A 10,165-nucleotide genomic window follows, 5' to 3' on the forward strand; every position below is an offset into this window, starting at 1 on the left:
CTACCTTGCAGTAGTTGGAGTTGCAGGGTTAAGTAAAGTTGCAGTGAATGTCATTTGAAATAATTGTCTCAGTGTGTTTCTCTGCCTCCTGTGTGCAGAAAGGCCTCAATGGAAGTTGTGACTTTACGTTAACTCTCCATGCAGTTGATTATGAATGACGACAAGGTGGTGAGGCAGACAAGGTTGCATTCTCTGCTCTTTTGTTTTATCAATGAATTTTTCCATAGGACTGACATATGTACAGTTGTGGCTCTGCTCCACCTACTGGCCACACTTACAAACTGCAGGTTTTCTCTTAAAAGAATAGTTCATAGCTCAAACAAAGCTGCACCTTGAGCTGCGTTTGAAACATTAAAGAACATTTTTCTCATCTCATTTCTCTCATCTTGTCTTCCTCTTTCCTCCTCCTCCTCCCTCCCAGTTGGACGGTAACTTAGCCGATGCCAAGAGGCAGCTGCAGGATGAGATGCTGAGGAGAGTCGACGCTGAGAACCGCCTGCAGACCGTGAAGGAGGAACTTGAGTTCCAGAAGAACATCTACAACGAGGTTCCCACTCTTCACCTTAACCTCTCTATTTTTATTCATCTGTCCTACTTTTCATCTTTTCCACAGGATATTGATTCGCTCCCAAACACCTGCTTGTTTGTTTTGCATTCCTGATGCAGATCTGTCTCGCAGATGCCCTTTTTTGCTTCTCTACTCTTTTATTTTAGTTTATTCTCACAGAAATTATATAACGGTGCAAGTAGAAATATTTACAAATTGTAAATTAAGTGCTTTGATTTAAGAGAAGTCACAATTTTCACAATATTCTGGTCCTGACCAACACTGGCCACAGATGTGTGTTTTCCAAATGTAAACATAATGATTAGGAGTTGCTCAAAGGTCACCAGGGAGGTAGATTTCTCTGCTGGAGCTCTGTACTTCTAAACAAGCAATTACTGCACAGGGACTGACTAATCAATGCAATTAAGCTCATTGACCAGAGCAGGTTTCTACATGTGGAGTCTCTTTCAATTGTTTGTAGTGCCTGAAAGAAAATAAACCAAACATCAATACAAATGACTCTTTTTGTAGTCCAATAAAGAGTTGAGAAAGTCAAATTAGCTTCTAATCAACACAAATCCAAGTTAGACTAGTCATGTGACAAAGGCTAATACAGGAAACTAAAAGTAAGTGCTTTATGAGGCTGATAACCATCAACCTGTCTGTCTGTAGGAGCAGCGTGAGTCCAAGCGCCGGCATGAGTCTCGCATGGTGGAGATAGACAGCGGGCGTCAGCTGGAGTTTGAGAGCAAGCTGGCCGACGCCCTGACCGAGCTGAGAGCCCAACACGAGGAACAGGTCCGCCTCTACAAGGAGGAGATCGAGAAGACCTACAACTCTAAGGTACGTCCAGATGCTGCAGGAGACTCTGTCGACACCGAGAGTCCAAGTAGACTGTTACTCAGTTGTCTTTAATAGTAGTTCAGCTTTGTGTTTGGATGTTAACTTTAACAAGCTACAAATAGTCCCTTTTTTTTTATCAGTGTAAACATCCTTTCGTTAGCTTGTCTCTTGCCTTTTATCTATATACAGGAGGGAAATTAATTTAACATATATAACCACTGTCTTGTGGGAATGTAGCAGCAGTTTTTGTCATTGGAATTTACTTGTAAATGAAACCATCGCTAAACCAGTCTTTGTTTTACCAGACCCCTTGAGAAAATCTATTATGGGAATCACTGTTTCTAAATAGGAATGAACTTAATAGGAAGGATTGCAAGAAGTAACAAGCTGAAGAGTTATTTCTGTTTTGGTCTCAAAAGAGCGTTAATTCATTAAATGATGACGTCACCTGAAATACAGTAAACACAACTCTGTGTTGATAATCTGTATTTCGAGCAGCACCATTTTTAATCCGGTGGTTCAGTGCAGTAAACCACTGCTGGTAGCTGACTCTGCCATCTCTCTCTGTCAGTTGGAGAACGCACGTCATTCAGCTGACAGGAACAGCCACATGATGGGAGCCGCCCATGAAGAGCTGCAGCAGACCCGTGTTCGAATGGAGGGCATGTCAAGCCAGCTCGGCCTGCTGCAGAAACAGGTACACACACTCACAATCAGAATCAGATTTATTGCCAAGTAGGTTTTCACATACAAATTTGTTTTGGTGCAAAACAATAAACATAGTAAGAGAAAAGAAAAAAGAAAAACTACACAAGTCTAGAAGTATAAATATAAAGTATATATATAAAGTGTAAAACTTACATAACGATAACATGAAAATATTATAAAATGTATGTCCAAGGATTCAGCCAGTCAGTAGTTTTTTAACTTCACCAAGCACCAGTGATTCATTTGATATTAAGCTTCACCTGATTGAACAGTGATTGAACAGACTGCTCTTAATTTACTAACCTTTGCATGTGTGTTCTCTCTAAATCAGCTGTCAGCGAGCGAGGCCAAGGTGCGAGAGCTGGAGGAGTCTCTGTCGAGGGAGCGGGACCTGATGCGGCGGCGTCTGGAGGATAAAGAGCAGGAGATGGCTGAGATCCGAGCTCGGCTGATGCTGCAGCTGGAAGAGTACCAGGAGCTGCTGGACATCAAACTGGCCCTGGACATGGAGATTAATGCTTACAGGAAGCTGCTGGAGGGAGAGGAGGAGAGGTGAGGTTGTTGTAAAACAGAAGACGATTGAAAAACAGCCACCTTGAGACAAAGGAAGCAAGGGAGGAATCACTCACGAGTCAGAATACAAACAGCAAAGTCATTAATCTCTCTACTGACTTTGCTAATCAAGCACAGATCAGATGAAATTAGCAAACAGTGTAGCGAATAACCACCAGCCGCAAATGTCTGCATGAAGGGTAAAGCTCAAGTTATACTTTGTCAGTGTGGCATTAATTTCATCATCTGATTAAATTTCATCCTACCTGCTCTTTTACAGCAACGCCCTGTTAAGTACAAAAATACAAACAAAATAACAGGAAGAAACAGAGTCAGTTAATATCACAGAAAACAAGGTTCAGGCTCAGTGAAAGCACTCACAGGCAGAGAGCGGTTATTATGAATGGTCTGAAAGTTACAAAGACGTGTTTTGATGCAGAGACTGCTACAGTAACATCAAAGGCAGTTCTTCCTAGACTGGTTCTGGTTTGGGGCTCTTGGAGCATCACCCAATCACTGGAGCAGGTTGGTTACAATAGCTATCGGTAAAAGTGTCCGAGCAGTAGGGATGAGATATAAAAAGGCACTTCTGTATCTGTACGCTACACTGATTGCTCCGGTCTATATCTACCATCTAAATCTCCTCCTCCCTCTTTCCTCAGGCTGCGTCTGTCACCCAGCCCCCCACCCACCAAGGTCACAGTGACACGGACCTCGGGCTCAGGCCACAGTCACACCAGCCGCCTGGTCCAGTCCGCCGCCACCGCCTCCAGCAGCCGCAACTCCTCTGGCACGGGCAGCACCAAGAAGCGCCGCCTCAACGACAATGACAGCGAGACCTCCAGCGTGATGGGGGGCACTGTGACCAAGACTCGCATTAGTCAGCACGCCTCGGCCAGCGGCCGCATCACAGTGGACGAGGTCGACCTGGAGGGCAAGTTCATCCGTCTCAGCAACAAGGCCGACGAGGTAAGTGACTCTGTCTAACAGCTGGCTTTTCAAACCCTTGTGACCTGGTTGAAGGTGATTTCACAGCACTTTTTTTTCTGTCCTCCATCTCTCTTCCCATTTCTCTCCTGCAGGACCAAAATCTGGGCAACTGGCAGGTGAAGGGACAAGTAGGAAATGCCACACCCATCGTTTACAAGTTCCCCCACAAGTTCACTCTGAAGGCTGGAGGAACTGTCACTGTAAGTTACACCGTGTTCCTTTTGTTAATTTCACTATTGTTTCTCTATTCATAAAGGTGCTCTATGAGTTTTTCCACCACTAGTATTGCTGTGGAGCAATAGTTTGTGGCTCCCTGATTTGTTTGTATTGTGTGCAATGCGCACGAGCATGCAGGTGACGTAATGCACATTCCTGCCAATTTCTTCACACTTTCTCACTGATCGACAGGTGGCAGTAATGCGTCAAGAAAATAATCAATGTGCCAAAATGCAGGGAAGAAGACTCCCAGCTATTAAATAGGGATATAAATATTTCAAAAATCCGCAACACACAACGCTTTTTGATGAGATACACTGAATGTAAACACGAAAAAACAAGAAAACGCCACCTTTTTTACATTTTTAATCCTTTGCTTTTTTGTCTGTATGTCTTGACCTTTGCAGATCTGGGCTGCATCTGGCGGTGGAACCCACAACCCCCCCACTGACCTGGTGTGGAAGAACCAGAACTCCTGGGGCACCGGCGAGCTCCTGCAGACCAGCCTCATCAATGCCAACGGAGAGGTCTGACTCCATCTGTATTTGTTTGAGCTTGTCTTACATTGTGGTTCCTTTCAACGGCAATAAATTAATAATTATATTACTTTATTCACCATCAGGAAATGGCCATGAGGAAAGTGACCCGCACCCTGTTCCATGATGATGACGATGATGATATGGTGAATTCCTCTTCTGTTTAGGCAACTCTTGAATAATCCAGGAAATCTGAAAACACAACAATTTAACTGTGACTGCAGCATCTCCCTGTCGAGAGTTTAAGTAACTCACCCTGTTGTGTGTTGCCCCCTGCAGGGAGCTCACAGCACGAGCGGCGCAGAGAACGAGTACAACCTGCGGAGCCGCAAGGTGATATGCGACTCCTGTGGGCAGCCGTCGGAGCGCGGCACAGGTGTTTGCAGCAGCGGGGGTCTACCTGAAGGCCTCGTTGGACATTCCTTTTTCATGGGCACCAACGAGCCCAGACAGGTGATTACACAGCATAAAGCAGGACAGCGTTGTATTATATTTTATGACAAAATATTACTTTATATTGTTTTATTACTGATTAAAATAGTTTGCAAGATGACATCACTAAGTGTTGTAGAACAAAGTATACAAGAAGAAGATTGGCTTAAGACCTCTGCAGTTCATTACAAATCAAATGCAGTTAAAAATACAAACCATCAAATCAAAACCAAACAATCTTGTGCGACCATCTAATCCAAGGATGCCAATACTTCGTCCGTCTTTGCGAGCGTTCTTGATCAAATTGTTCTTCACAGAGAAACTTTCCTCCACATCTATATGTAGAAATGCATGTGATGTACTGTGAAAATGAATAAATAAATAAAAAACAATAATATCAACGACCACAGCGGAAACAACAAAGCCACGTTGCGTAGCTTGCTATAGCAATACACAAACAAACGTATAAAGTTATTCGAGGAATCCCACAGCCATGAACTGTAAGTCTGAGAGAGATGAGCCCCCCAACAACAAACTGAAAACACCACAGAGCAGCTTCACCGGAGTTCAACCTAACAAGACACCAAATGAAACGTTGTGTTGAACACTGACGGAGTGTCAGTACTCCTGAGGTTTAGACCAGCTTGTGCCTCACACACCTCAAAGGATTAAATATGACAAAACGAGCTCCATATTTAACTCTGTGTGTAACGTATTTGCAGCAAAGAGAGCGAGGGACTGTGAGATGTTTGCACTGTTGGATAATATGCATCAGTCTTGCAGTAAACTTTGGGGGTGCCCTGTTTGCTTTGATTGGCTAAGTCACCATCTGATGCTTCCTCTGCTTTCTGCGTTTCTTCAGCGTTGATTTGATTTTTAACTACTAGGAGGACGGACAAACGGCTTGATTGCTTGGTGATATGAAATTACAGACCTCTGACCAGTCAAACCAGTATTAGAAACACTGGTAACGCTTTGTTTTACAGGTCTATAATTTCTTGAGGAAGTTTCCTGGAACGAAAATAACTGTTTAATTTGATATTAATTATGGGGAACATAAGATTTCCTGGAAAGAACTGGTCCATTCAAACCCCAAACAAATATTTAATTGTCACTCATCTATTACTGGAAACTTTATCCTCCATTTATGTTGAATTGTATGCTTTAGCTGTAGTGTTTTTTGCTTGTACGGCTGACCTGCTGCGCACTGTTGGCTGCAACAGCAACTAATTGAAATGAATTGTGAATAATTTGTGTACCAATTGAGCAGTTTTATTTTTGTGTATAATTAGCACCAAATTACATCAATATTTTCAGGAAACTTAGGAAATTATCACAATATTTATTTGAAAATTATGAATCTTTAGAATAAAGCGTTTCTAAAAAAACTATTAAAAATGCAGATAGCATAGCATTAGCAGTATTTTTTATACTTAACTTACTTACTCACATTAATGTTCATTTATAGAAACCAAGCAATCCCCTGTATTTAAATATTTAGCTATATTTAGACACCAACAAGAAATAAGTTGCACTTTTCTGTTTATTATATAGTGTGTTGGTTTACTGAGGGAGAAAAAGTTATTACATTAAAAACTAAATAGAACTGCTAACCAGTGACCACCTTACAAAAGTCATCTCATCATTAGCCCAGTTTATTTGTCTGGTTTTGTGTGTTAATGTCCAGTTTTCTTATTTTCTCTGTGTCACTTCCTCCATCAGGGCCGTGTGAAGCCGGAGAACTGCTCCATCATGTGAAAACCAGACCTCACCTGAACCCACCACCTCCTGTAGCCCACAAAGGAGAACCGTTTTCTACTGTTGGGATGTTTGTCTTTATTTTTTTATATATGATCTCGTCTTATTTTGTATTCAGATTAATCTGCAGTTTGCTTCGAGGTTTTGGCAAAGGGCTCAGGATTTTTTCATATTCAGCTTTTGAGTTTTTTTTTGTATATTCCAGTTATGCTATTGCATGTGTGCCGTCGTGCTAATGCTTATACTGCATCCTGCTCTCCTTGCGCACACACACACACACACACACACACACGCACACACACTCTCACACAGCTCCAGTGACCAGTGCTTCGATCCGAGCCGGGTCATCACTCAACACGCACAGCTAGTGAACCCTGTCAGGAATAAGTCTCTGCAGCCATACAGACGACAGGAGAGCGAATCCTGTGGGGTTTGTTAATCATGTTTATCGCCCATCAAATAGATCAAATCTTTATGTAAGATGTTGGTGAAATTTTTGTATTTGTGACCTTTATATGCTACAGAGAAAATAAATTTGATTTGTTAGATTAGATTTTTTACATCTATGTTGGAAAAGTCAAGAAAAAATGCCAAAGTTCTGTAAGCTCAGGTTTTTTTCACCTTAGCCTTAGACATGTCGTAGTACATTTTCTATGTGGATTTAGATGGCTGGGCAGCTGTGGTGCACACAGAGAAAATAATTATTTGAGATGAATATATTTTTTCCTACAATTCACAGCTCAACCCCAGAGAAGTGCATTTGGTTATGTTTTTGAACGTGTGTAGAAATAAGGAATTGTTCTTTGCTGGATAAGTTGAATGTACCCGGTTAAACGAGTCACATGTGTATCTCAGGTTGATGTACATGTAGATGTGTTGCCTTATTTGTTTTAATTCCAAAGATTTTTTGTCGTGATGATAGGAAAATATGGAATTTTCCACCTGGGGACATATCAGGAATGGGTACTATATTTGTAGTCTTGGTGCCATATAGTCAGTATATATTTATAGGATTTCTCAGCTTATTCAACCCAATCAACACTCTTCTAATAGAGAACTGTAGCTGCTATTTACAACAGTGCAACAGTAGTTTTTGGAAACATTTTAATGCGTCTTTTTTTTTTTACAGATTATAAACACAAATGTGCCTTTTAGAATGCAGAAAAAAGAACAACAATCACTGTTCTTCGAGCACATGACTCCTATCGCAGTCTTGTGACTGTCAGCTGTCCTCTGGTTTGTGTTGCTCCTAAGAACTGGTCATAAGGGCTTTCTTCCCTCCACCCTCTTTCCTCTAAGCTTACTGGCTTTGCAAATCCCCCGGCATGATTTTGGGATCGGAGTAGGATTGTGGGGTTTTGTATACTTTCTGACTTTGGCTTCATGTGCTGCTTTTATTGAGGGCCTCGCCAAATACGCACAGCAGGTAGATTTGTACTGTAGTGTGGCAGCTTAAGTCATTTATACTCTAGTGAAAAGCATATCAAAGCATTTACGGAAATTACTTGATAGCTGTTTTTGGTATTTTGTTTTTTGTTTCTGATGTACTTAATAGATCATTTTTAAGTAGATGTCAAGTAGATGAAGTTGACACTAAGATCCCTAAAGTGCCTTAAAAAGTCCATGACAATTGTTAGTTAAAGAAATGGCCAGCTCCAAAGATGTTTAGTATTTGGCCTCTATGACACAGATTTATAATTAGCAAAGACATAGCATTTATCTAATATGTACATGTAAATTAAAGAGACATGATTACTGTATGTAATTGTGTAATTTCTGCAACTATTAACTGAATCATCCCTCTCCGAACAGGTTTTTCAGAGGGCTGTCTGACTGATTATAAATTATGAACCTGTTGTAGTGTTTTCTTCAGAAAGGGACAGCTGCTCTTTGACATTTGTGTGCAATGTTAGTTCAACCCTTTCTGTAAAAGTCTTCATGGAGGCCTCATGAATCATTTGAAGGACTTGAGGATTTAAAATATTACTGAAAGGGATTTCTTGTTTTGAGTCTTTAATGCCAAAGATGTCATTTGGTTTAAGTTGTCTCATTTCTATCATAACGATGCTGTTAACGTTATGGAAAAGCCATGCATTCAGTCGATGTAATGAATTGTTTTCTTTTCTAAAACAATGTTGAGTAAAAGTCTTTTTTTCCAATGACTGACTGCAGTTATTTCCTTTAAATACAGAACATTGTCATTCAAAACCACTGACGAAAAGTGCAGCCATTTTTTATTTACATTATATACACATGTTCCCATGGTTACATTCAAAAATATTTGGCCATACGTTAAAAAAAGCTGAAGCTCTACCCAAAACTATAGCATTTAAAGCGCAATGTACATTCTTTCTGGTACTCAGGGTTTCTATTATCTAATTGACAGGACAGTTAACTTAATTTTATCCAAATTTGATACAAAACAAACACATTAAAGCATTTCTAAAATTATTTAGAGGCAACACAAGACTTTGGTTGACAAAAACAATTTAGAAATAATGACTAACTTAAAGGTTGGCCTACAGATTAATTCCTCACTGTTTTAAAACATTTTGAACAGTTTACATAGTTTTACACACATTTGGCAATTAAACAGTCAATTCATCCACATTACAAAGAAAACCTTTTATCACCTTTAGCAGTATCTAGTGCCTCCACGCCAATAAAATGGAAGTGAATGGAATTTCATTTGTGGTGCTCACAGCACTGAAAATTAAATTTTATTTTACAGCAACCAGAAACAGTATCCCTGTTACTGTGGATAATCACCAGAACACACTGTCAACAGTTTTCATACAAAGTAGTTTAAAACCACTTCATGGTGACATGGGGTTGACAGCAGAAATTGCAGAGACAGATATCAGCATGTCTACAATATATACAACTAGGATTTACACATCAAAGTCTGTTTACAGTTCTTGGAGAGTACTACTGCATATGCGAAAAAGATTGTATAAAACCTTTTGTGGCTCCAGAGGGAGCCTCAAGTGAGGCTCAGACTCAAGAGTTGAGTCAGCGGTGGTTGGGGTTGAAGACTACAAATTTGAAAATGACAAAAAAAATGTGGGGGTGTGGAGTTAGAAAGAACCTCTAGCAGCTTGAGGCTACATTAGCAGCTACTAGCATAACACACCCGAATCTCCAAACAAACTGCAAACGGCGGTCTAGTTGCATTGTGGGTAATGTAGGCACAAAGTTTAGACAAGGAAGAAGAACACATTGACTCAAAAAGATGGTATCTCTGGTTCTGCTGCATCGATTTTGATGTTTTTTTAACTGTACATTGTGAGTCCCACAATGTTGTAGAGCTGCAATGTTGAATCGGTGGAGTACTCTTTTGTGTTTTGGGTGAACCGGCCCTTTAAATACCACGCAAAGACAAAAGTTGCTGTCGTACACTGCATTGACATTCATGGCGCTGCTTTGATTTGGTTTGTAATCGCCCATTTGATGAAGGTTTATTTACGCTGTGCTTTTGGTATCTATTATTGAGCAAATGCATATCTTTGGTCACACAAACCCCTTAAAAACATGATCATCTTAAATTCGGGCTGTTCTTCTACATTACTGTGAAGCTAACAAT

General features: G+C 40.6%; 1 protein-coding gene across 2 annotated transcripts in view; it reads left to right on the plus strand.

Annotated features, from left to right (window-relative positions):
• The window catches only part of LOC139290743 (lamin-A-like), a 29,538-nt gene extending 20,797 nt beyond the window's left edge, over positions 1-8,741 (plus strand). For both annotated transcript variants that reach the window (XM_070912598.1, XM_070912599.1), the window contains exons 4-13: positions 422-547; positions 1,220-1,390; positions 1,962-2,087; positions 2,430-2,650; positions 3,313-3,619; positions 3,733-3,840; positions 4,264-4,383; positions 4,479-4,538; positions 4,672-4,845; positions 6,547-8,741. In XM_070912598.1, the coding sequence (XP_070768699.1) occupies positions 422-547; positions 1,220-1,390; positions 1,962-2,087; positions 2,430-2,650; positions 3,313-3,619; positions 3,733-3,840; positions 4,264-4,383; positions 4,479-4,538; positions 4,672-4,845; positions 6,547-6,582 (1,449 nt within the window). In that variant the 3' untranslated portion in view covers positions 6,583-8,741. The remainder of the gene's footprint in view (positions 1-421; positions 548-1,219; positions 1,391-1,961; positions 2,088-2,429; positions 2,651-3,312; positions 3,620-3,732; positions 3,841-4,263; positions 4,384-4,478; positions 4,539-4,671; positions 4,846-6,546) is intronic.
• The last annotated feature ends 1,424 nt before the right edge of the window (positions 8,742-10,165 follow it).

The sequence above is a fragment of the Enoplosus armatus genome, chromosome 9 (assembly GCF_043641665.1).
Source record: "Enoplosus armatus isolate fEnoArm2 chromosome 9, fEnoArm2.hap1, whole genome shotgun sequence".
Lineage (NCBI taxonomy): Eukaryota > Metazoa > Chordata > Actinopteri > Centrarchiformes > Enoplosidae > Enoplosus > Enoplosus armatus.